This window comes from Opisthorchis viverrini (assembly GCF_000715545.1).
Source record: "Opisthorchis viverrini unplaced genomic scaffold opera_v5_19, whole genome shotgun sequence".
NCBI classification, from domain to species: domain Eukaryota; kingdom Metazoa; phylum Platyhelminthes; class Trematoda; order Opisthorchiida; family Opisthorchiidae; genus Opisthorchis; species Opisthorchis viverrini.
The window spans coordinates 1528712-1555638 of record NW_008751675.1 but is presented as its reverse complement, the minus strand read 5'-3'; the positions used below and the strand labels follow the sequence as shown (position 1 = coordinate 1555638).

At 46.6% G+C, this 26927-nt stretch overlaps 1 protein-coding gene across 1 annotated transcript in view; it reads left to right on the top strand.

Annotated features, from left to right (window-relative positions):
- Window positions 1–8634: 8634 nt before the first annotated feature.
- The window catches only part of T265_12857 (hypothetical protein), a gene marked incomplete at both ends in the record, with an annotated part of 28323 nt that continues 10030 nt past the window's right edge, over window positions 8635–26927 (top strand). The window contains 10 exons of the mRNA XM_009165892.1: window positions 8635–8701; window positions 8739–8792; window positions 14909–15030; window positions 16900–17003; window positions 17047–17285; window positions 17323–17524; window positions 17893–18237; window positions 24801–25146; window positions 26041–26232; window positions 26560–26682. Coding sequence (XP_009164156.1) covers window positions 8649–8701; window positions 8739–8792; window positions 14909–15030; window positions 16900–17003; window positions 17047–17285; window positions 17323–17524; window positions 17893–18237; window positions 24801–25146; window positions 26041–26232; window positions 26560–26682 — 1780 coding nt within the window. The remainder of the gene's footprint in view (window positions 8702–8738; window positions 8793–14908; window positions 15031–16899; window positions 17004–17046; window positions 17286–17322; window positions 17525–17892; window positions 18238–24800; window positions 25147–26040; window positions 26233–26559; window positions 26683–26927) is intronic.

Sequence of the window (26927 nt, the reverse complement as noted above, 5' to 3'; positions counted from 1 at the left end):
AATCGATTGGAAAATGTTTGGAACCGATTGAGAACTCATCGTTTCAGAGGAGCCTGATAAAATCTACTGGTTGTTTACAAAGCTCCTCTGAAATGCATGAAACCATTTTTTGTCAAACCATCCCAGCAGATGCTAGAAAGCGTGCTCGAGTCTCTTTCTCCTAGATATAGCCTGTCACTCGCCTAGGTGTGATTTCTGTTACCAGTTATTTGTCCCATTTTCGCGCGCTAGCTAGCGAGCACATTCCAACTGCAAACTGTAATTTCTCCAAATGAAAGAACGTCACTGCCGCTCTTTTTCAGTTAGCGGAGGGTTACAGAATCGATAAAATCTTTGCAACACATACGGTTTTTGTACTTGCCGATTTGAATTAAAAGAACAATTGCCAAAGTTTCCATGTTTTTTATTGCCGCTCAAAGATTTTTCCGTTTTATTGTCAATGCAATGTATTTTCCAACAGCTTAGCACGTGTGTTTGTACAAAACATTTATGGTCCGGTTTAGAGCCTGTGGGTTGCTACCTTTAGTGCACTTAGCTTGGTACTTCTCGCAAAATAATAGGAGTAAACGTATCTTCGGATCGTTTCCAGTGTTTCTACGTTTTTTTTATGTAAATCCAGAAAGCATCCTTGGTGGCTGCGTAATGCACAGAAAACAAGGTCAAAAATGCGCGCGTCTCGACCTTGGTGAAGGGCAACCGTGTCCATCGGTAAATGCACAGATTAAAATGTACTGACTGCTGCAGTGAGCTTCATTTAAAAAATGAAGCACCTGGACATGATTGAGCACCGCTTCTCCGGTTTGTTTCGAACTGTGAATATGCCGCTGATGTTTTATTCGACATTTATTCGGCAAGTGTGCAGAATCTGACGGTACGTTAAAAATAGGCTCCGTATTTTGACGCCCACTCATGGATTCACGGATTGATACACAGGATGAAACTTTCGCCCAAGTTCCCCGGATCGGTTATGTTCCTGTCGTTTTGAAGGCTGCCATTCAACTGGACGGCACAGGCAAAAAGGTGTAGCAATTCTCTTTAAGTTCTCATCAAGGGGGAGGTAAGTATACCAGCGCGGGGACTCGACTAAAAAGGCGTCCCAAAGTGTTTTGAACTGAGTACTAGGAGCAGTATCGGCAGTCTCCGGTGCAAGGCTATACATTAAAAGGCTACTCCTATTCGAAACCAGAGAAATTTTCCTTCATTAAGGTGTGCGCTCTGAAGTTGAAATTCTTCTTACCAACCTCCGCCGTATATTCCAGGGTCAGCGGTGAGAACACGTTGACCGATCCTTTTCAAACAAGGAAAAATAGGTATTAGGTCTCCCCCTAGTCAACGATACGCCAGGGCACTGAAGTCAAGTACCACGAGATGCGCTTTACAGACCATTGATTTATGGCCGGAAACCAGCCGTCCAACCGGCCCTTTGGACGCGCTCGATGAGGATTAGGTCCTTCGTGCGTCCTGAGTAGACCTATTCAAGAAGCGGTCTGACATGGACCCACAGAGTATTTTGGGGTCTGTATGAGTAATACGGGAGAAGGTGAGCCGAATCATCCACGGAACAACGGATGACTTTTGAGCTTATTTCTCCTGGTGCAGAGAAAACATGTTTGAATACCAGATGCCCAAGTACTTTTTGGCGTCTACCTCCACGATATCATTGTTCCACTCTCACCATTCATGATGAAGGCGTTCGCTGAGTTTCCTCCGAACGACATATGAACGTGGTTTCCGTCATTCACAGGAGAATGCCAGTTCAACGACCACTGGTTTGCTGCGTCTATATCCAATTAGAGAGCACTGACATTGGAACTCCAGGATTTCAAGTCTTCCGCAAAAAGTAGACGTGGAATTACAAGAACATCTGGTAAATCGCGGACGCAGATCAGAAACAGCAGTCGTCTCTAGTGGAGACCGGCTCGGAAGGGGAGTAGGTGGGACCTATTTTTCACTCGGAATGTTCTGTCTGATAGGGTCGCCTTAACGCAGCACAGAATTCCCCTTGAGTTTAATAATCCTTGAGTATTTAGAGCAGCGGGACCTGTGAGACTAGACAGAACGCTTTTGAAAAGTAGAAAAATTCGACATCTATTTTGAGTAACTCGCACTTTGTTTTAATTAATCTGCCCATAACTACGAGCATGTAGACTCCAGATGCCACTATTTGGTCACTTATGGGTTCCCGTTCCTATGCTTTAGGGAAAACGAAGTTGGCTTATGTCTGCAGCGATGCCTTATGTACTCAAACAGCACATTTTCGCTTTTCCGGACGACGTCTGTCATGGTGGTTTGTTTTCGTATGTCTCATTGGCAAATTTCTGATTTACGGCGGTTCCGCATTTTACAAAATGCCACTTCATCTTCTGTCCCCCCGGAGTCAACTTTTTGAAAAATAGTTGGTACCTCTTTTGCAGAAGATAAGGAATACTTTTAGGTAAAATGCGGTTCATCCGACTGCGTGCTGATTTTTTGGGATGACCACGCGTCACTTGTGAACATTCTGGAAGTAGAAGTCTGTAGAAGTCTCCCACTGCAGATTGTTCAAATTTAAACTGGTCAAGAATGAGGCGCATTCCTGAGAAGTCTGTATGGCAGAAGTTTCTAATTCACGTGAGGTTCGGGATATCTGGTGCGGTAGCAGATGGAGTCAAAGATCAGCCCACAGTTGTAACTATGTCTTGGTAGAACATTAATCGTCACCTGATCGACAAGGTTTCTTTTGATGTTGATGACCAATTCCAGGAGTTGTGGTTGGTCTGCTTGGAATCTGGTGGCTACAACGACATTTCGAGTCCAAGCGCTCTGTTTAATGGCATCGGTCAGATCCGCCGCAAAAAGTCCACTTCATCCAACGCTCTGGAGCTCCAGCAAGAGATGAGTGAAACGGTAGCTGGAAAATATTTGCTCAAGCGGTTGTATGTGGAACTGTTCACCATCCTGAAGGCTCGAAGTGAAGCAGTAGACCACACCGAAAGGATAATCGGACCCGCGAAGCGGGACGGGAACCCCTTGTACATCGCAAGTTGTGCAGGAGCAATATCGTGGAGGATAATTGGGACGAGCGGGGCCACATATAAGTACAATGCAATCCTAGCAGCCCACTCTCGTTTTAAGCCAGCTCTAAAAATAGGGTGGCCGTCTATCGAGATCTCCGCGTCAGAGATATCTGGTTTGAGCCAGGTCACTATCGGTGTGGTGATGGACGGCTGTTCAATGCAATCTGACTGCTTATTATATCAGAGTTTGATAAAATGTGGAGACAGTTTTGGACGAGCATTTCAACACTGTCTCTGCTTCATCCGACAGCGAGAAACCGATAGGTGTGCATCTGGAAATGTTAGCAGATTTCATGGCTCCACGCCGGGTTTGAGTCCAAGGCTCCGAAGGGGCCTCTGCGGAAAATTTGTTGGCTTCCGCTCTCCATGGCTCCAAAAACTGCATTTCACTTGCAGGGTTGTTTTCGGCCTGTTGGATCCCGGTTTAAGCGGACCGCTTACCTTTGTGGGACGCAGGATTCCCCCGTCGGGAAAATGTTCGACCGTTGATACGTGTAGCTTGTTCAATAACTCCATTTGGACGGCTAGGGTTGTTGCTGCTCAAAAAATTTAAAGGCAAAATGCGCCTATTTGCTTTATTTGGCCTTTTGGTGCGGTTTGATCGATGGGGTGTCTCTTTAGGGCCCTGAACGATGGGCAGCACCACCAAGAAGTATTCCAATTGGTGGCGTTCCCATTAGGTCCGTTTTCGAAGAGGACTGTATCTGGAAGCTGGTCGTTGGTTTTCTGATTTGGTGACTGTATTTGACTTTGTTTGTCTATGGTCTCCCGAGTCGACCGCGATTAGTGTGTCCAACTTTGTGTGCAGGGGGTTTTCCGATTCGATATTGTTAGGTTTGTGGCTTTGGTTGTCAAGAGTTCTGGGCGAAAAACGTATCCGCAATGGAAGAGGCCAATTTTGACGGAGTGGAGCTGAAGATTGGCCGCTTCACGTTCCCAGTGTTTGTGGGATGCTTGGAGCGCTCAACGATGTCGAGGACAACGCTCGTGGTTGACTTGTCGGCAGCATTCGCCGCATGCTCCCGCACGTCTGGCCCAGTCCAGCTCAGTAGGGATGAAATGGGTGTGAAGATCAAAGCCGCGCCTTCATTGTCTTTAACGGAAATAGGCTATGATAGCATTACATACCTTGGGCGCTGCTTCCACGCGGGGCCTATCTCCTCCCGTGCGTCGTCTTGTTTGGTAGTCGAGGGTGTGTGGTGGTTAAGCAGAAACTGCAATCAGGAATCTCGCCCATTTGCGTCGGCCTGCTTTCAGGAGTACAAGGGGCCATTAGCTGCCATGGATCTGGCCATAAGTTTGGGGTCAGCAGAACTGGCGCCAAGCGGAAGGCTGTTTCAGACTTCTTCCATAGAATCGCTGTGGCTCAGCTTTCGCGCCACTGTGGGCCATCCTCAGATATACGCTTGATCGTTGGGTAGGCCTCCTGAATGCTGACAGTGCGCTCCAAGATCCGCACGGCAGATGGGGAGGAAGGAGTAACTAGGAACCCAAGTGTTGACGTAACAAATCTGCGTGAAATGATTCTTGTTCAAGCTTTGTCAGAGCACTNTAGGGACGCCTTAACGCAGCACAGAATTCCCCTTGAGTATAATAAGCCGTGAGTTTTTAGAGCAGCGGGACCTGTGAGACCAGACCGAACGCTTTTGAAAAGTAGGAAAATTCGACATCTATAGTGAGTAACTCGCACTTTGCTTTAATTAATCTGCCCATAACTACGAGCATGTAGACTCCAGATGCCACTATTGGGTCACTTATGGGTTCCCCGTTCCTATGCTTCATGGAAAACCAAGTTGGCTTATGTCTGCAGCGATGCCTTATGTACTTGAACAGCACATCTTCGCTTTTCCGGACGACGTCTGTCATGGTGGTTTGTTTTCGTATGTCTCATTGGCAAATTTCTGATTTACGGCGGGTCCCCCCTTTTTAAAAAACCACNTTTTGAAAAATAGTTGGTACTTCTTTTGCAGAAGATAAGGAATACTTTTAGGTAAAATGCGGTTCATTCGACTGCGTGCTGATTTTTTGGGATGACCACGCGTCACTTGTGAACATTCTGGAAATAGAAGTCCGTAGAAGTCTCCCACTGCGGATGGTTTAAGTTTAAACTGGTCAAGAATGAGGCGCATTCTTGAGAAGTCTGTATGGCAGAAGTTTCTAATTCATGTGAGGAGCAGATGGAGTCGAAGACCAGCCCACAGTTGTAACTGTCTTGGTAGAACAGTATTCGTCACATGATCGACAAGGTTTCTTTTGATGTTGATGACCAATTCCAGGAGTTGTGGTTGGTCTGCTTGGAATCTGGTGGCTACAACGACATTTTGAGTCCAAGCGCTCTGTTGAATGGCATCGGCCAGAGCCGCCGCAGAAAGTCCACTACATCCAACGCTCTGGAGCTCCAGCAGGAGATGAGTGAAACGGTAGCTGGAAAATATTCGCTCAATCGGTTGTATGTGGACTGTTCACCATCCTGAAGGCTCGAAGTGAAGCAGTAGACCACACCGAGAGGACAATCGGACCCGCGAAGCGGGACGGGAACCCCTGGTACATCGCAAGTTGTGCAGGAGCAATGTCGTGGGGGATAATTGGGATGAGCGGGGCCACATATAAGTACAATGTAATCCTAGCAGCCCACTCTCGTTTTAGGCCAGCTATAAAAATAGGGTGGCCGTCTGTCGAGATCTACGCGCCAGAGATATCTGGTTTGAGCCACGTCTCTATCGGTGTGATAATGGACGGCTGTTCAATGCAGTCTGACTGCTTATTATATCAGAGTTTGATAAAATGTGGAGACAGTTTTGGACGAGTATTTCAACACTGTCTCTGCTTCATCCGACAGCGAGAAGCCGATAGGTGTGCATCTGGAAATGTTAGCAGATTTCATGGCTCCACGCCGGGTTTGAGTCCAAGGCTCCGAAGGGGCCTCTGCGGAAAATTTGTTGGCTTCCGCTCTCCATGGCTCCAAAAACTGCATTTCACTTGCAGGGTTGTTTTCGGCCTGTTGGATCCCGGTTTAAGCGGACCGCTTACCTTTGTGGGACGCAGGATTCCCCCGTCGGGAAAATGTTCGACCGTTGATACGTGTAGCTTGTTCAATAACTCCATTTGGACGGCCAGGGTTGCTGCTGCTCAAAAAATTTAAAGGCAAAATGCGCCCATTTGTTTTATTTGGCCTTTTGGTACGGTTCGATCGATGGGGTGTCTCTTTAGGGCCTTGAACGATGAGCAGCACCACCAAGAAGTATTCCATTTGGTGACGTTCCCATGAGGTCCGTTTTTGAAGAGGAGTGTACCTGGAAGCTAGTCGTTAGTTTTCTGATTTGGTGACTGTATTTGACTTTGTTTGTCTATGGTCTCCCGAGTCGCCCGCGATTAGTGTGGCCAACTTTGTGTGCAGGGGGTTTCCGATTTCAACATTGTTAGGTTTGTGGCATTGGTTGTCAAGAATTCTAGGCAGAAAACGTATCCACAATGGAAGAGGCCAGTTTTGACGGAGTGGAGCTAGAGATTGGCCGCTTCACGTTCCCAGTGTTTGTGGGATGCTTGGAGCGCTCAACGATGTCGAGGACAACGCTCGTGGTTGACTTGTCGGCAGCATTTCCCGCATGCTCCCGCACGTCTGGCCCAGTCCAGCTCAGTAGGGATGAAATGGGCGTGGAGATCAAAGCCGCGCCTTCATTGTCTGTAACGGAAATAAGCTATGATAGCACTACATACCTTGGGCGCTGCTTCCACGCGGAGCCTATCTCCTCCCGTGCGTCGCCTCGTTTGGTAATCGAGGGTGTGTGGTGGTTAAGCAGAAACTGCAATCAGGAATCTCGCCCAGTTGCGTCGGCTTGCTTTCAGGAGTACAAGGGGCTATAGCTGCCATGGATCTGGCCATAAGTTTGGGGTCAGCAGAACTGGCGCCAAGCGGAAGGCTGTTTTGGACTTCTTCCATAGAATCGCTGTGGCTCAGCTTTCGCGCCACTGTAGGTGATCCTCAGATATACGCTTGATCGTTGGGTAGGCCTCCTGAGTGCTGACAGTGCGCTCCAAGATCCGCGCGGCAGATGGGGAGGAAAGAGTAACTAGGAACCCAAGTGTTGACCTGCTTACCTTTTGGCGTAACAAATCTGCGTGAAGTGATTCTTGTTCAAGCTTTGTCAGAGCACCATCAAGGGGCGAATGCGCCTGGTTCATATGTGTGATTTTTCTGGAGAATCACCCCGAGACGATCAGCGTGCTCTCCCTCGTGCAGGTGTTCACCAAAGACACAATAGGGTCTTGGGCACCGCATCGGAGAGCTGGATGATCTCTTGTTCAGCCAAAGAACCCAGGATGGATGGCGCTAGGTTCGTTCAAGAAAAACTTCATTATCGAGTTTCATTCGGACTGCTTGTTTATTTGTGTTTGCTTCCTCATGAGCTATGGAAAGGAGCGCGAGTTTTGCGTCGAGTATCTCGATTGAAGAGAAGCATTCACAGTAGTCTTTCCTATTCAGAAGTTGGAACTGTGTTCGTTTTTGATGGTCCACTTTTTGTTGCGGAATGCATTTCATCGTTAAGGTATGGGCAGCTGACGCTGACAAACGGGTCGGGAGACTTAGATAAATGGCTTACCTAGTGGTCGCGTAAACTCGTGTATTCAAGATTCCAACAACCCTTGCAAGTCTGGCGTTGCATGCCACGTCTTGCATTCGACGGACACCCATTTCGACAACATCTGTTGCGGTCCATCGATGGCTGCAGAGAGCAGCCTATATTGATTTGGTCCGTCATTGAGACCATGTGCGTCCTAGAAACTGAGCGCAAACTGATAGAGGTTCACTGTACGTACAGCGATCACCTAGCAAGGTTTGCTAGTGAGACATGAGCCTGTAGCTGCCGGGCGATGGTCTGTCAGCAGTGTTGCAGATCGGCGTGGCAGTCGCCTTCTTCCAAGCAGAAGGAAGGTTACCTTGTGTGAGCGACCGACAAACAACCAAGTAGAAACGCTTTGTCGGTGTGGGTGTCGTCTCCTTGAAGATCATTGGATGGATTCATCTGCCCCCAACGCGCTGTAGGTGTGGATCTCGAGCAAGGGTTGACGAACGTCTGACTTCGTGCATAAAAAGTTGGCCGGAGGCCGTTAGTAGTCATGCACTGCCAAATTTGTATGTGATGAGGCCTCTGGGGCAGAATACAGCTCATCATATTGCTCTCCGTAGACTTCAGACGCCAATACTGCGTCACTTGGAGGCTTACCGTTTCTTCCCGGCAAGCAGAAGGGGGTTGGCTTATTTCCCCGGAGGTGCCTCATGTGCTTACCTAGCGCAACCCAGAAAGTCCGAGCGAACCCCTTCGTCCTGTGTTGCTGCCGGTGAATTTGGGAAAAAGGACCAATATTTTACTGCCTCCGGTCAACGATGGCTATGAAATCATAATTGCTACCACAACTAGTGAGGCCCACATGTCTCCCTCTCTTATGCAACCCGAATAGCGATTGGAAGCGATGATTCATGCATCCAAGATTAGCGATATTTGGCTTCCTGACTGTGTGGAGGCCAATTTAGCCTACCTGATGCAGCGATTCGACCTAAGCAATTGGCGCTCCTTTTAAAATTTCAGCACAATGTCGTCTCGGCATCGGATTGACATTGGCGAATCGAAACCGCGCAAGTCCAGGTACGTAATTTCAGTAATTAAACGCACTTAGGTGCAGAAGATCTGTTGTTCATTTGAATGGTGAACGGTACGACGAACTAGACCTGGAAACGTATGTAAAGCTGCACGTGGTAGTATAAGTACTATGTCCTTATACCCCTAAACCTAGTTTCTTCTAAACTGGACTCTTCTTGGTTATGTTCACAAACTGCTAGTGTCGCCTTAGTGTGCTCGGCTTGAATCTCTGAGGAGGCCCTCTGGTCTCTGGGATATATAGCCGTGAAAGGCACCCTTGCTCTATCGGTCCAGGCAGACACTGAAGAAATCAAAATGCTTGCTTAGGTTATGCTTGAAGGCATATGACCCGAAGAGGCAAAGACGGCAGGAGTCCCGCTGTTGTCTACGGGATAATCAGGGTTTCTATTAATTTCACTGATTTGGAAACATCCAAAAGAGCCAGGTTGCCATTCCCCATTTTAGTGTTCCATGGAAGTCGGTGTGTTGGCCTTATATATATCCACGCGTTTGAACTAGCGCACACGGTAGCGCATCACACATCAAACCGCCATTACAATATTCACATCGGTTGATTAGAATTTCTCTGTGTACTTGTGTGATTGGTTTTCTCTTCGTAACGTTGCAGTTTGGCTGCATTTTCATATAGATAGAAGAAACTAGACCAGTTTTGCTAACCACATTTTCCATATGAGAGACTCCGCATTAGGTTATTTCACCCCCATGTAATTCACCGACAGGTCAGAGGGGGGCGCCTGCAAGGGAGGCAGTAGGTTAGAAATCGCTCCACTAAGCCAATTTCGAGAACGCCAGTTTCAAAACGGACCGAACACTTCGAAGGACACTCCAGCTAGCTGACTGCAACACACCCTTTGGAGACGCTGCATAAAGCTTTTTCATGTGCGAAGAGCACCATTTTTTGAGGGTTTTTGTCTTGAAACAGAGCTTAGAGCATCTTTGGGGTGAGAAACTATCCAAGCCTTCAATAAAGAGTACGAAGACACTGTGAAAACCCCCATGACAATAGTCTGGTGGGTGTGACATCCCGGTTGTCCTTTTCTTTCAACCTTCTGCTAGAGGATACGTTATTCACAGTCTAGTCTCCTATGGATTCTGGAATGGCGACAGTGCCGGCGTTGTGTGATAACCATGGCCGCTTGAGGATTTATGACGGTATTGACGGTAGTTTGACTGTCGACGACAGCATAATATCGGGGTGGGGGTGGGGGACTGAATTGCAGCTGCCAGTCCATGTTACTTTTGGAATCGAAAAGGCGTATCACTGGGTCTCGAGGACGGTGTGCGTCAGACTACAGTGCGGGTTATATTGTTGTACGGCTGCGAGAGTTGGTCACCTCGGGTGGCGGATGTGAGAAGTGTCCAGACTTTTAATCACCGATGTCTCAAAACCATAGCTGGGATCGGCTAAAACAACAAAACAACCCGTACTGTAGCCTGATGCACCTCTGTTGAGAATCATGGATATGCCACTTTGCTGCTGTAGCGTCTCAAATTATTAGGCGTGACTCGAGCCTCAGAGATTCATACATTCATTTCATCTATCATTGTACAATCGGAACCAATAGAACTTTAAAGATTCGTAAAACTCCACAACTTTGACTGCCTCCCCTTGGGTTAAAAGTGGCGCGTTCAGTGATTTCGTTTCAGGAACATAGCCTTACAGTTTGTGGGTGGAAAGTGCATGTCAAAGGATGAAATGCCTTTGGTCAGTTCATCTAAAACACCCGCATTTTCTCTTCAAAGACAAGAACGATATCGTCTGTATCTCCAGATCAACAAGGTATGCGTCTGTAGCCATTTGAACAGCAGCGTTCGTCTCTTCATCCAGCCAATCACAAAATTGAACAAGTCTGAGCAGAGTGCTCATCTTCGTCGGACACCACCATGCACGAAGGCCTTTGGGAAGCTGGTCGTATACTCTTACACTCTGAGAATACAAGGAACTTATTGTGTTCACAAACTTCCGGGGCATTCATCGATGGGTAAGCTTGTTGAATAGAACACATCGGTCAACCGAGTCGAATGCGCCTTGAAAATTCAGGAGTGCTAAACTTGTGGGTCGTTTGTACGTATGGCGTAGCATCTGAAGGAGTGTGACACTCGTCAACGCAGTCCCCATTTGGACTGAAATCCCGCCTGCTGCTCGAGTCAGTGTTTCAACAGCCGCCATGAGGTGAAGAAGGACAAGTGACACCAGGAGTCTTGTTACAACCAAAGTCAAGATGACCCCCTTGTGATTATCGCACTTATTGCGAGCCCTATTTTGAAAATCGGCACCATCGCTGGTCCTATTCAGTGGTATGGGACACTCAATTTTCCAAATGGATCCAGGTAAATTAAACAAGCGCTGAGTGAAGGCTTCAACCCTATCCGTGAAAAGTGCGAGTAGGGAGTCATTCGGACCAGGAGCTTGGTGGTGCTCGAGAGAACATGTGCAGTCATGCACCTCTGAAGCCGTAGTAGGAGGTTTCAGACTCTGGGTTCTACTTCAGTTTCAGGATCCAAATTAGTAGCAGCAGGTGGCCACAAGTACTGTTCAAAGTGATGGGACTAGTGGTCGATGCGTTCTTCTTTAAAGATTTCCGGTCCACTCTGGCCCTTGATAGTTTCGCTCACTGAGGTGTGGTCACACGGATCGACTGATGTACTCTTCTTTCATTCCTGGCCTCTCCCATGGGCCTTCCCTGTCTAGCACGCCCTACTGTCGGCGGGCACGCTGTTCCACTTGGCGCCTAATGATTCGTCGGACTGAATTATGTTGGTTTCAGTAGGAAAAGTTCTTCGAGGTTCAAACAGTCACTGTTTTGTTTGGTATCCAGTGTTTAACCGCGCGGTGCCGCGGACAAAAGTCTCTGCACTGTGCAAAGATATGGCGACTCTGTTCCAGTATGAATTGGCATTCGTCGGTGGAGCAGTTGGGAGGAAGTCTCAAAGGTGGTTTCGGTAGATTAATCTAACTTCGGTGTCAGCGAGCATTTTGGTTGCCAGATGATTTGTCCGCCCCTTGAACGACCCTGTAGAACGAAGGGAGCATGGTCGTACTTCACAAAGTTCTTCCAAAACGACTGGTAGTCATTCCTGGATCTGCACCACCAGTAACTGATTGCCATGTGATCAGTTTGGGTCCCCGGCTGACGCACCGGTGGAGGACTCCATGTGGCCAGACGATATCAGAAAGAATGGCCAGCGCACTGCAGAACCATTTTTTCACCATTTTCCGTGTATACGAATGGGTCCCCGGCTGACGCACCGGTGGAGGACCCCATGTGGCCAGACGATATTGGAAAGAATGGCCTGCGGCCAGCGCACTGCAGAACCAGTTGTTCACCATTTTCCGTGTATACGAAGTCTAGTCCAAGTCTACCACCTAATTCAGTCTCAGGTGCGTAGGTCTGTACTCTTGTGCATTCAGATATCCGGTTATGAGCCTTTAGATTGCTTGAACAGTGCATTAAAACTTCTGCTTGATGGTGTTCGAGCTACAGTCGGTTGGGGCACAAGCAGACATGATAATTAGACTGGTCAGCTTCTCCCCTGTGAGCCTCCACAGACGCTTCCAGACGCACTGCATAGAGCCGACGGTTAATGGGCATTCAGTCAAACAAGAATCCATCATTCGGCAGCAGCCTCTGGAGCGGCGGATGTACACAGCGGGAAGCGAGTGGGGTATAAAGGGGTAGTTAGCTCAACAGCTGTGTTTGAATCTTGAATTGCTTCTGATGCAGTGGGATGGCTCAGTGGTTAAATAACTGGCTTACCGACCGGAAGGTTCGTGGTTCCAGACCGACCTCTGCATCTCTACTTTCCCTGTCTAGGCTTGGGCAACCTAGCTGTATTCCAGCCCTTGTGCTTCCTGCTGTATACAGCAGGTACGGTGACCCGACTGGTGACACCACACGACGGCCTGTGTGGCGTGAGAATATTGTTAATTGTAGGTATCGTGGTTGTACGTGGATTGAGGTGCTCCCAGTACGCCTAGATTCAGGCAGGAGGACGATTAGATTTCTCGGCCAAAGTCTGTCCCAACTCCTTACCTGGATTACCGGGAGATTTTGTTGCTCATACATCTAACCTTTGACCAACGTGGTATGGGACTGAGGACCCTGCACGGGTATCCTCCAGTATAGCTGAATGGGTCACGGAATTTCACAAACCTTCTCACTAAGTCCCTAACTCTTTCCGCTCTTTATTAAGGATTTCTCCCCTTATAGCTTTATGGAAGTCAACTTCAAGTATGTGTCAGTGGTGTATCCATGTAATTTGTGATGGTGGTGTAGATGATCGAAGACCCAAGAAGGTTTCAAATCCACCAACCTTATAGACCACGACTCAACCGTACAACACCCCCCAGTGTAATTTCGTACTTACAACTGAGATACTTGAGGTCATATTTATGATAACGGAAGTAGCGCATATTTGTGATGATTGCAGATGTGCACCACCACCCCAGCTGCGTTTTTGGGTTGATTCCGGCACTCCACAACTCCACTACCTGTTCTTGAATTTTAAATGACATGTTGCAGTTCTGTACGTCTTCAGTCAGGGTTTGGGAGCTCAAAGCGCACCGCGAGGTGGAATGATCCTAATCAGCCCGGTCATTTGGATATACCTCTACTTCTTTCATTTCGAAGATGAGGGCAATATCTGTGCATATTCCAGGTCGACGAGATTTATCTGCATCACCGTGGATACCGGAATTCGCGGCATCTAGTATCCGTCCCATTGTTAAACCGGATAGGGAAGTGAGCATCGGACTCCAAAACTTGTAGGGAAGATCCCCAAAAGCGTCGCCTCTGCTTCTAGTTGCACATGTGTGTAATTACAAGGAAATTCCTATACCCTGTTGTACGAGGGTTTGTAGTAGAACGGGCTGTCAGCAAAATCCAACAACTCGTAGCTCATCCCACTGGAGAGGTTGGTGTTTCATGACCAGCCTACGTGTCTAACGCTTGTTTGTCATACGGTGAGTGAGGTTCGCAGAGAGACTCGGTCATCCCTTAATTACCATCTTGCTTGGTGATAAGACCCAGGTGTGCTTTGAAAGGTGAGAATGTTTTGCTGCTAACCACTTAGGGACGTAAGACTTTTTGCGACGAATCCCCGGCACTCCTTCACTGGGGCATACTGCTCACTCATTCGAAAATCACTCACTCCTGAGTTCATTTTTACGGAGCACAAGCTGTAAAAGTTGCTTGGTTTTCTATTTTTAGTTGTTGATTAGTGTATACTATCACTGGAATCCCTTCACTTTCGAAGTCTCCCATGAATTTCAAATAGCGGCGCACTTTGCAGTTTCGAAAATTAGATGTAACCGCCTGGGTAAACAGCCAGCACTCGTTTAAACAGGAGGACCCCACCTTACTGATTCCACCAATCTCCATTGACTCCAGTTACTTCGCGAAGAGAGGCTGCCGCGAAGAAAGGGTTTTTTTGTCTCTTTGGTTACATGCCTTTGATCAATTATCAGTGTACGAGGTGGTAGTAAATTACACGAATTATGTGAACACTCGCAGATATGACCTTTTCTTGCAAGTCATTCAGTGGTACATCGAGGGGATTCAAGTGATTAGGGCGGGGAGTTGCTAACCGGAAGATTCTTGATTCGAACCCGACCTCTGACTCCTGACTTCCCTTGTCTAGGCTTGGGCAACTTGGCAGTATCCCAGTCCTCATGCTTCCTTCGAGTAGCATGGCAGTTAGGCACCGAAAGGGTGCTACAGCTGAACGATATCCAAAGGCATATGATGAAGCCTATATCTAGCCACTCCGAACATCAGGTTTTATTAATGCGCCAGACTAAGCTGAATGGCATCTGTTAGAACCACTACTGGTGTCCTCTTTCTAAATCATCCTCAACATTCCCGTACAACCCGTACTGCAGTTGGAAAATGTATTACAAAAATAACAAAATCCTGTGTACACGTGTTAGTCAGCTACCGAAGTGTGCACTTGTTTCCTGTGTCAATGGTGGTTCGTTTGATGTATCGAAACCATGAACGTGGTCTGGCTCTCGTTTTTTCGCCCTACCTGGGATCCGTTTAATTCATCCTTTTCCTTCTCTGCAGATCTTCCGTAAATTCACGATGAGGCTTTCGGTAGAGTTACAAGTGTTCATTTTATTAAAGCCTCTGTAGCTAATAGTTAATCACTCAGAACGTCATAACCTTCTGCCATGTTTTCGACTTCTCCCAGGTTTACTGATGGCCCGGATGGATATTCCAATCGTGAAAGGTCGCGGTCACCTGAGAGAAATAATTCCAAAGCCCATATGCCAATTCCCACCTCTTATTCCGTACAGGTCAATCCATACAATGGTTAGTTTTTTTTAGGAATTCGCTTACAGCCTTTACTGACATGCAAAGGTGTTAGACGTTTTGCCAAAGTTAAACACCGTGTGCTGATATGATCATACGTCAAGCTGTCGTTCGGGTGCTGTGGGGAATCCAAAAAGGTCATTCAGCTGCAGTGCTGTTTTAGCGCACATCTTTCACGCAATCCGAAGGAAGGGCTGAGAAAATACCATATTGTTCAGTTCTTGACTGGGATCACTGATGAGTTTGAACCGTCTTTTATGCCACGACCACGGTGTTGAGTATGTGAAGTGGGTCAGCGTTTGGCTCGGAAATAACGTGTGAAGGATGTTGCGCTCACAGCCTATACGGCATTGAACGGTACTCATCTTCCGCCCTGTCGTTTCTGCCTCTTGTCTTGAGAGTACAGTGTCCAATATTTCCTCACAATCTAGAGTTGTCAATAGAAATTTCGTTTCATTTTAGTGAAGCCAGTCTTTGCTGAAGAGCGCGGAAGCATGGTACAGATTGGCTTCACTTAGAGGGTGAAATCTGTATTGAAAACTACCTTATTTCCTCGAACCACCATCTGTCTACGGATGATCAGAAAGTATCGAGCATCTGAATCTGAAGGCGAGCCTCAATATTGGTTACTGCTGGCATTTTTAGTTTTGGGAGATTGTAGGCATATCTTAGCCCCTTGTGTTAAGCGTGCAAAAGGAAAGTTTCATCAGACAATCTGCTAACCACCTGGCAGGGTTCTGACAGCCAATAAATGTTACCTCCAGTAGTTACTAAGATCAAACCTAAAAAGCTGTCAGAATGGGACAAAATAGCCCTTTTCTATGTATATGTTATCAAATAGATGTGTATCTGAAACGGGGTGGATACGATCCACCCCAAGGCTTAACGGCCACCGACTGCCAGACGACTACGGAAAAGGATTGCGTCACAAGAGCATTTGGAAAATGCGTTACAAAGGAACGTTATTTAATCGCTGTCGTGTGTGACAGCTCGTCCCTAGTAATGGATAGACCTTACAATGCAATTTCGATACTGGACTCTTCTTCACAGGTCCATTTGTTGTCAAAGGTCTCATACGCCGCAGCTGGAGTTATTTCCAACGCGGCCAAGCACAATTTATTGGATCTACATGCCGAAAACGGCATCCACACCTCCATCCACAACAGGGCATTGCATATTCAGCTGCTACACGGCGGTGAGGGTTGCTGTGTCAAGCATAACAAAAGGGCTCTGGAGAAAAAGGGTGAATTAGCTATCCATCGTTTGGTCAGCAGGGTAGTTTTCGGTAGGTATTCACTGATTCAGCATCTCTACGATCCCCACCCGGTAAAACGGCAAATGCAGCTACGCTGACTGACTAGGAAGTGAAAGCATGTTTGCCGCTGGAATGTGTGTAACCTGAAGCAGTGAGCTAACGGGATCGTGAGTACAGGGGTTTGAAGATCTCATATATTGTTCCATTTCAAAGATAATTCTCTGGTGAGCCCACAGCAGCCTTCCCCACCAACTACAGTTTAGCGTACGATCACTCGTAAGAGCTCACCATCCAGGATAGGTCAGAACCCTTTTATCCCTAGTATTACTCATGGCAGTGCTTAGACAAAGCATGATTTTTCCTAATCCACAGCTACTAGCTCATTCTGATAGTGCTACGAAAGTAGAGATGACCCGCAGGCCTTCATGTCTATGGAATTTATACTTGCATTCTTGTATACTTGTACAAATTCTCGCACTAGGTTCCACTTTGATGATCACAACTGATGGTTCGACTGGGTCGTGCGAATATCCTTCGCTCCATTGTTTGTCCAGCTATTCACCGTTTTCATTCTGGGGTCACGCGCCTAAATTTGTCATTTTCCCTCCCCTCAGGAAAGCCCTTTTCAGCCAGATATTTTGACCTGTTTCGAAAGCGCATCCAGCTACCAGTATGGGAGTACAAGGAAAATTTTTTCAAAGTAATTTCGGAAAATCAGGTAGGTCAATGTCCACATTCTATATAAGTTGTGTCCTACATAGGTCACAGTCCTGGTGGGTGAAACCGGCTCAGGAAAGACCACTCAAATACCACAGTGGTGTTTAGAGTGGATCACTGGCCGTTATCCAACCAAAAAGGCAGTTGCTTGTACTCAGCCGAGGCGTGTAGCCGCCATGTCTGTGGCTCAACGTGTCTCAGAAGAAATGGACGTTGAGCTTGGTCAGGAGGTGGGTTACAGCATTCGATTCGAAGATTGCACCTCCTCCCGTACCGTGATGAAGTAGGTCTATGTCTGTTTGCTAACGACATCTGTCTAGGTATATGACCGATGGTATGCTGTTACGTGAAGGCATGTCAGACCCTCTCCTCGAAGCCTACGGCGTTGTCTTGTTGGACGAGGCTCACGAGCGCACATTGGCAACTGACATCCTGATGGGTTTGCTCAAAGAAATTATCAAGCAACGGTTGGATTTGAAAATAGTAGTCATGAGTGCCACACTGGATGCCGGAAAGTTTCAAGTTAGTTTCTCCGATTTGTTGTCCAGTCGCGGGCGGACTTTGGGACCTAGTTTATTGCCTTAGACGCGCGTTGTGTTTCCTTGTGTGTGTGTGTGTTTTATTCGCTTTCTTTTTTCTTTTTTCGGATGAAGATGTGTCCCTCTTCCCTTTCCGACATGACCTAGGACTACTTCCTCAAAGCCCCGCTTATGTCCGGAAAGTTTCAAGTTAGTTTCGCCGATTTGTTGTCCAGTCGCGGGCGGACTTTGGGACCTAGTTTATTGCCTTAGACGCGCGTTGTGTTTCCTTGTGTGTGTGTTTTATTCGCTTTCTTTGTGTTTTTTTTTCGGATGAAGATGTGTCCCTCTTCCCTTTCCGACATGACCTAGGACTACTTCCTCAAAGCCCCGCTTATGACAGTTCCCGGACGTACACATCCGGTGGAGATCTTCTACACCCCGGAACCAGAACGAGATTATTTGGAGGCTGCTATTCGAACTGTGATACAAATTCACATGTGTGAGGAAGTTGAGGGAGATATTCTGCTATTTCTGACAGGCCAGGAGGAGATCGAGGAGGCTTGCAAACGGATACAGCGGGAAGTCGAGGGTTTGGGTCCGGATGTTGGTGAACTTCGGTGTATACCTCTTTATTCTACCCTCCCCCCAAACTTACAACAACGTATTTTCGACCCACCTCCACCAAAGCGTGCCAATGGAGCAATAGGAAGAAAAGTGAGTACTTTTTCCATAACTGGAGTCGAAATGCAGGTGTTCATTCTGATCAAGGGTGTTATCATAGGGAGTCGATCGTGACATGTTTCACTCTGTGGAATCAGAGCACAAACTTAGCCTCAAGACACTCTGTTTTCTTCTGACCTGTCAATAGTTCATTGTCCTGCCGCATTTCGTGTGGTTCTTTTTCAGCTGCTCAGCTCCTTTTTAAACAACGCTTCATTCGTCGTTTTCTGTTGCATTCGATGAGGACAACGGGACAAGTGATAATTTCAATAGACTTGACATGTCATCAGATAGATGCTCTCCATTTCGATCGTGTGGAGACTACTTTCAGTTTCTCACGGCTTGTAGTTAAAGTATGGTTTTTCTACCCGGATTTGAAATTACGGTCAAACTGGTGGCATATTTTCTGAACCGTAGATCACTTCGATTTTAAATAAGGAAAGTATACCTTCAGGTGAGGCAAATCCAATCGCGCTACTTTTACGCCTGGTACACTAGTTGGTGTTCGTCATGTAAAAACACTGGGATGAGATTCATATCGTTTTCTTTGGGAGTCTAGTATGCACAGGGCACTCGAATGAGAGTGAGACTGTCAGTGGAGCCCAAACAACAAGACATGGCAATACAGCCACACCGATCTACTTGTGTCGTCTCCATGCCGCTGAATAGTACCCAGGCGTCGGTCATGGAGGTATCCTGGATATCGTTAGGCAATGTGATGTCGTTACATTGTGGGAACGCTGGATGGATATCTTGCTTATCTGTATTCACAACATTCTTGGGTATCTGGGGAAGTCGTACGGGGCAAGACAAGTATGCGTGCTGACTTTCAGTCGAAATGACCGAGCAGCATGATTAGCAGTGGCACCATAATTTGTTATAGTTACTTCACTCCCACCGACTCTCCATGTAACAACGAAGTTGCAGCCCGACCGGATGAGCTTCCATAATGGCGACTCAATTGGGTCTGTTAGCCCAGTCCTGAGACACATAAGTACATGGTCAATAAATTTTGTGCAAAGCGAGGAGACTATTGTTTTTGAGCAGGGTGATCAGACGTAAGTATAAGAGTGGTTTACGCGAGTCCGGCTGAGTATGGGCCTGTATACTGTGAGATGTATAACATAGTACTGTGTGGATGTATCCATTTTTGTGTGACCTTTTGACGTTATCACTTTGGATTAGATCGGCTAGAAAGATTATGAATGTCTTATTGATGTTTGAGGAGGAAGACGATTTGTCTGGGTTGGTACCATCTTGAACACTTTCCTCAACCGCAGTGCACGTCACATAATTAACGTATAAAGTGACACATACATCAGCGTTAGAAAGTGAAAGTTCAGATTCTAACTTAAGGTAAAAGATGTACAACCGGGTCATGGGAACCGAACTGGATGCAACACCTGAAAGAATCCCTTCTGTGAACAAAAACCTGGTCTATGTCATATAATCGGCAAAGCTTCAAAATAAGTCTCGCACATTTTGTAGTGATTTTACTGGCTGAGGAATGTCAACCTGGTAGTAATAGTTGATAAGGCGTTTAGTGACAGAACAAACGGTATTCCGGTTAGACCTAGAATGTCGTTTATTGGATTGATTCAAAAGTTTTTCTGTGTACTTCAGAGTGCCTCAAGTCTCACTGAAGTACTTCCTATGTGGACGTTGCTTGTACACAGCTGTTACCCAGCCTGTCTAAGGGAGCAGACTTAAGCGCGGTATTGCTAGCTCAGTGCTGGATATGCTTGTGAACACGTGCGATACGTTCAAAAACAATTTTGGCATGGGAACACACCCGGACAGTACGGGAAACAGAAGTGTAAGCTTATTGGCCATACGGTTACCACTAAACGGCTTTTCTCTTTAAAAAATTCTATAGAATGTTCAGCTGCCCGTTTTGTCGTATTAGATGTAGGTTGTTAATAAGCCTCTTGATAGGTGGCTTACAGCCCAAGTGATATCCCATCTGTCGTGTTGGGGAACGTTTGACCATTACGATGTGAGATAGCGTTTTTGGGTAACTCTGGGATTTACTCGAATGAAATGGCGCTACGAGATGAATTTATATAAGGCATTTCTGAACAATTACTTTGGCTTGCCCAATAGTCTCCTGCATAAATATGGGCCCCAGAAATGAAGGAGTGTGACATGGCCCCTTGCTGAAGATAGCTCAGTGGTTATGGCGTCAACGGAAGGTCTGTGCTTTGAACCCAACTCAGCATATCGACCGCTCCCGTCAAGGCTTGGGCGACACGGAAGTACCTCGCCCTCGTACCTCCTTAAAAGGCATGGCGACTAGGCACCGAAACGGCATTACGGCTAAACTACCGTTGTTTTGTCATTCGATGTGTTGGCTTCTCCTAAAAGTACATTATGTGGGCAAACACCACTTCCGAGAGGAAACCTATGCGCTGCCCAACGAGAGAAATCGTCCAACTGTAGCACCCTTTCGATACCTAGCTGCCATGCCATCCGAAAAAAGCACGAAGGCTGGGATACTGCCAGATTGGTCAAACCTGGACAAGATTCGAACTACGGACCTTCCAGTCAGTAAATTAGCCTTCCAATCAGTGAGCCATCTCCCCCATAAACGATAGATTCAGTTGAGTCTCGTTAAAGCCAGAGTAGTTTGCAATTGTATACGTTCTGCTTGATACATATGCTTCCAAGCTTGAGGGTATCAAAAAAGCGTTCGGCTTGATCGTTGGATTACGGACAGCAGGGAGGTCTAATGTTATTGAGGCGAGAAGAACTGAGCAAACTCGTAAAATGTGCTCTAGAAGTGCAAACTACGAAAATAATCCGCTCGGGATGGATATAATTCCTGCAACCGAAATTCAGTACTGCATAAACACTTCTGACCACTTTGATACGAACAGGAACGTATGCTCTCTCGTCTAATCGGTGAAATTCAATGATTTTTCAAGCTCTGGCAAAAAAATGATTAGTCCCATCGCCGTGTACTGTCCGAATTTACGGACAAGTTCTTCGGCGTCCGCATGAGTCGAGGTCAGTGGGTATACTTTCGAGTGATACCAATCATTCTGTTAATTCCAAGACGACCTCTGAGAGGTTGTTTCATCGCTTCACGCCGAAGTCTGTGTGGTATGGTAATACGGTCACTCAACATATGACAGTTATCCACGATTCCTTAAGTCTTTGTGAAGAAGCGACCATTGACATAATTTGATTCCGTTGGTCATCCACTTCTCAAGTACCGAAGCAGCTGACAGTTCTGCATAGCTTCTTGAGCAATTGCCTGGACAGTGGAGTGTGCTGAACGGATTCGGGAGCAGTTTGTCGGATATCGCTATCGGTTGGAACTGTGTTTCCTGCCTTCTTACTTGTTGAGCTATTCGCGCGATAGTGTATTGGTACAGCGAAAAGCTGAAGCCGGTTTTTTTAAATTTGCTAGGATTTTAGTCAGAAATTTTAGTCTTCTAGATTGGGAGACGAATGGTAACATGGAAGGGATGACCTATGGAGACTCTGAGACGGCCAGCAGCTGCGTTTGGCCCGTGTGGAGTAAGGGGTATTGGCCATGTAGTACGAACACCACTGCTGACACCTTTCTAATTTGGGTGCACTTTTTCTCCGTTAAGTGGGGGAGGGTGGTAGGTAAGCAAAGTACATCAGAGGCAACCGTTCTTGAACAGCTTGGACACTGCTCCAGTAGGGCCGCACCGGTTCCACTTTATGCAGCGTCGGTTGCCAGGGTGATAATAGGTTTACAACAAATCAACCGTAGGTGCATGTCTAGTATGAACAAGACTACTCATCACGCATGTAACCAGTTTTACTCTGACAACGGATATTCCGTTCAGAATATGGTGTAGATGAGCCTGAGTTTGGATTTAGGCCTTATCTGTTTATGTGCATCACTCGTTACCTGTCACTCCTTAAAGTTCCAACGGCAGTCGAAGCTTCGTGACATTATCCTACCCCTAAACTAAGCATCGTTAACATTGGTTGTTGGTCTCTTCGCCGAGCTTCGCTGTAGGATTGCAAACTTTTCATCCTCCAATCGAGGTGACATTGTCAGTGCGCGGTTAATTGACAGCGATGGCACGTCGATTGGTGGTGAGACGTTTTCAATTTAATCGGCAAGCTCGATGCACAGACCGACAACCGAGCAGCACACCCGAGCCATTCGTACTCCGCAAGATCCTTAACATTGTTACAAATGGTTTCCTGACTATTGAAAACATCAGTCAGCCCATCTCGGAAACCTCGAGTAGGCTGGTAAACACCCGCCAAACAAAGCTGACTTTCGTTGATGACTTAGAGACTTGATCATAGCAGGTCCATATGTAGGTAGGCATGGCTTGATTAAGTAAGATGCTGGATCCTTTAACTCCCAGGAGGGTGTGTCGTCTGCCTTTTTTTACGTAAACAAGCGATACTCAAACTATTTTTCCTACTAATTGGAACGAAGCTCAACTCTTCATAGTTTCATCAGCCGTGTGTGAACACCGTCGTAAAGCTTGATACTCGTACGATGCTTCCCAAAATCCACACACTAGGAGAGAAGCCCATCCTTCACACCAGTGTGAAGCTTACCAAACGAGCAGGAATAGATCTTCTCATGTCTGCATGGTATATCCATCCGAATGGTTCCGGGTAAGGATAGCCTTTAGCTGTAGCACCCTTTCGGTGCCTAGCTGCCATGCCACCCGAAGGAAGCACGAGGGCTGGGATACTGCCAGGTTGCCCAAGCCTAGACAGGGGAAGTCCAGTGGCGGAGGTCGGATTCGAACCACGGACCTTTCGGTCAGTAAATTCGCGCTCTAACCACTTGGGCCATCCGGCAAGGATAGCGAACAGTTAAACCGATGTTTACTTGACTTAACGCTCAAACCCATGCATGCTGTATTCATTGAGTGGTGCAGCCGATTAAGTCATCCTCATCATGATTGTCAGCTGTAATAACCTCGTACTTGTCATACAGTGTTTGTAGATACCACAGTTTCGTTCGCCGATGATTTGGGCTGGGTTTGGGGTAGATAGCTGCGTATTGGAAGCGAGCTAATAAATCCCTGCGTAAGTACAGCGCTGTAGGTGGGCTGTTAAGTGGGGGGTTGGGAAAGGAGCTATGCATTGAAGGCAATAGCTTGGATCAAGTCTGCATGTATCAACGTTTGCACCGAAATAGGAACTTGTATGACAACCTTCTGTTGACAAGTTGGATCAATGTCGCTTCCTCGGAGTGCATAGAATGGAGTCTCCCTGGAAGTTATAATCGTAGCAGATTGACACTAAGCAACGTATTTTTACATACCATTCAGATTCTGGTGTAGGTCGAGCATATCAGTACTGCTTCCGTCCGCCGATGTCGTATCCGCGATTCTGCTCGGTTGAACGCGGATAGCAATATCATTCTGTTGTACCATTTAGTCTGTGAATCAATATGCAATTAATATGTTGAAACAAAAGGTATGCCAAGCCATTTTGCTCACTGCCGGATTAACGAAGTAATTTGATTACACTTTAATAGAGTTAGTTGCGGGAATTTCGAAACAGGAATCTTTTCATTCTCTTGATCCCTCTGCCTCCATGGAAATTTCCTCACACCTTGTGGATTTATTTCGGAATCGGATAACATATATCCCTTGTATCCGGTTCCAGCTTTATCGCACACGTCTGGTTAGAACTATCCACCAGAACTGATGTTTTTCTGTTTACTTTGATCTATGCCTCACACACTTGTTTCAAACACTTGGAAGTCCAGACCGAGGTATCTTTGTAATTTCATTATCGATATAGGACCTTTTTACTAAGAGAATACTGAGCTCTACGTAACAGTGCCTGATTGGGGGTACTGTGTGTTAGATGCATTTCAAGAAAATTCGTTTATTTAGTTCTATGGCAACGACATTTCGGTACTCAGTCAAACGATCAAATATCTCGTTCCATAGTACGCTGTTCACAACTTACCATCAAGTATTCCTCACAAGTTCACTTAAATGGCTCAGTGATTAGAGCGCGAATTTACTGACCGGAAGGTCCACTGGTTCGAATCCGACCTCCGCCTTCCGCTGTCTAGGCTTGGGTAGTCTGGCAGTATCCCAGCCCTCGTGCTTCCTTCTGGTGACATGGCGTGTAGACGTCGAAAGGGTGCTACAGCTGAACGACTTTTTTCAGCGGAAACGGACCTGCTATCGAGTGTTTCTGATTGAAAAAAAGATAATTGATTTATCCAGCTTCAGAGACTGTCCCAATAGCCCTCGAACGCACTATTCGAACCAGTTAAGGTAATTCCATGACAGCTGAACGATCCTCAAACCCGGCAAATGCAATGCAGGCTGTGGGCGAAGTATTGGCTCTGCCAATGAAACGGCGCCATGATGCAGCACATACAGGCGGTCGACCGGTGATCTTAGAATGCAGCACTCATCCAGTTGACCTGTGGATTACGGGCACTCGATGAGCAGCGCGTTCCTTAAAAACAATAGTCCCCCTTACGCTAATCCGAAACTCCTTAACTTCCACATCTTCTGTGTCTTTATGTCTTACTTGTGGAATCTGTACGTTTCTGAATCTTCTGCTTTTTTTATTTCTAGGTGGTCGTATCAACAAACATTGCAGAAACGTCACTCACTATCGATGGTGTCGTGTTCGTGATCGATCCGGGGTTCGCCAAACAAAAAGTCTACAACCCTCGCATTCGTGTGGAATCTTTGCTGGTAACAGCGATCAGTAAAGCCTCAGCTCAACAGCGTGCGGGTCGCGCCGGAAGAACGAAACCGGGGAAATGTTTCCGACTGTACACCGAGAAAGCCTATGCAAATGAGATGCAAGAAAACACATATCCAGAGATCTTACGATCCAACTTAGGCACAGTCGTACTGCAGTTGAAAAAACTAGGCATTGATGACCTAGTCCATTTTGACTTTATGGATCCCCCTGGTGTGTGTGTGTGTGTGCGATGTATCACATATTGTCTTATTTTTCAATGCCTTTTCCTTCATCGTACGTGCTGTTTGTGATCTTCGCTGGATACACTGGACCTTGCTTAACGCCTTTCAAATGGTCACATTCATGCGTCTATATGTGTTTGTGATTTGGTATGTGACATCGTCCTGGCATTCCGAATCCTCTCTTGGTTACCTCACCATTCTTTATTCCTGCCACTTCATTTTAGCCTTGTCAAAATCTAGTCTATTTTTCAAGTAGCGTGGCACTTCATTACCGAGTTTTCGGTGTAGGAACTAGCTAAATTCTTGAAGGTCCTGTGGTCTTCAGTCTACACTCTCTCACAGCAATGCATCCAAAACCGTCTCAAGCGGTATTAGTTGGCTGATTGTGACTTCCTCTCGTTCTCTGACTCAATAAGTACACGCTGTATTCTGATGGCACTGTGGTGTACTACCACGAATCTCGTGGTTTGTTCGGATGTTTAGGCGGTTTGCAGCAGTCTTTCCGAGAAGGCACTCCATCGGACAGTCTACGACGGTCCTCTTCGTAATCCACAAGCTCTTCTCCCTTGTGGGTTTATTGTACGGGGGGGATGACTCTTGATTTAAGTACTGTATTTTCTGCAAGCACTTCGGTGGATTGCTTGATGATTGCTAGGTAGAGTTTATAAAGTTCGCTATAAACAGTTCGCACAATACCGTGCCACACCAGTGCGTTGCAGCGGGCAGTAACAGCGGTTGGGGATAACCTTTTTTCTTTACTGTTTTTGGGATCCTTCGGTCCCAATTGTTCTGAAAATGATTCCCTCTAGATTCGTCCGCAAATACCAGTTTACCATGCCATTCGACTCAATCTATGTTCCTTCCCTACACGTTCTTTTCGTAGCCCCGGAAACCCTGATGCGTGCGCTGGAGTTGTTGAACTACCTCGCTGCTCTCGATGATGACGGTAACCTTACTGACTTAGGCAGTATGATGGCAGAATTCCCCCTGGACCCCCAGTTGGCCAAAATGGTGATTGCCTCGTGTGATTTCAACTGTTCAAACGAAGTACTCAGCATAACCGCTATGCTGTCAGGTCAGTGTTGATTGTACTGTATAGACTATTCGACCCAGACGAATTGGTTAATTTGTCTGTCACACGCAAAGGGTGATGTCAGTGAGGTTCTGTTTTATCGTGCACAAGCCTGGTAACCAATATATTCAACGGAATCGTATCTACCCAAATATCTCGCATATGTTTACATTGTCCACTACTGTCAACTTCCTTTGACCTAGACACAAATGATTCAGGGTGCAGAGAGCTTCTCAAACAGTACTACCATTACAGTAACCCTCCTTGAAAGATACCTCATGGACAGTCAATACCGATCGTTCTTGTATATGTGTTGTATTCTGGTTTCAGTTCCCCAATGCTTCGTTCGGCCAGCAGATGCAAAGAAGTCGGCAGATGAGGCGAAAATGAGGTTCGCACACATTGACGGTGATCATCTCACAATGCTCAACGTCTATCACGCATTCAAACAGAGTGAGTTTAACATGCTTCTTTTCCAAAATTCGTGCCACCGGTAGGTCACAAATGCTAATGAATTCGTCTGACAAGAAATGGAGAGATCGTCGTCAAGAGTCGTTTGGGTTGACCATGTAACCAGTGTCAATAGTGTGACGCACTATTATGAGCCACTATTTCGGTAAGGGAGTTATCCTTGTGCGCCCAACATATTCCACTGTATAGCAACAGGAAGTGGAATACATAGCCATATTCCGAGCGCG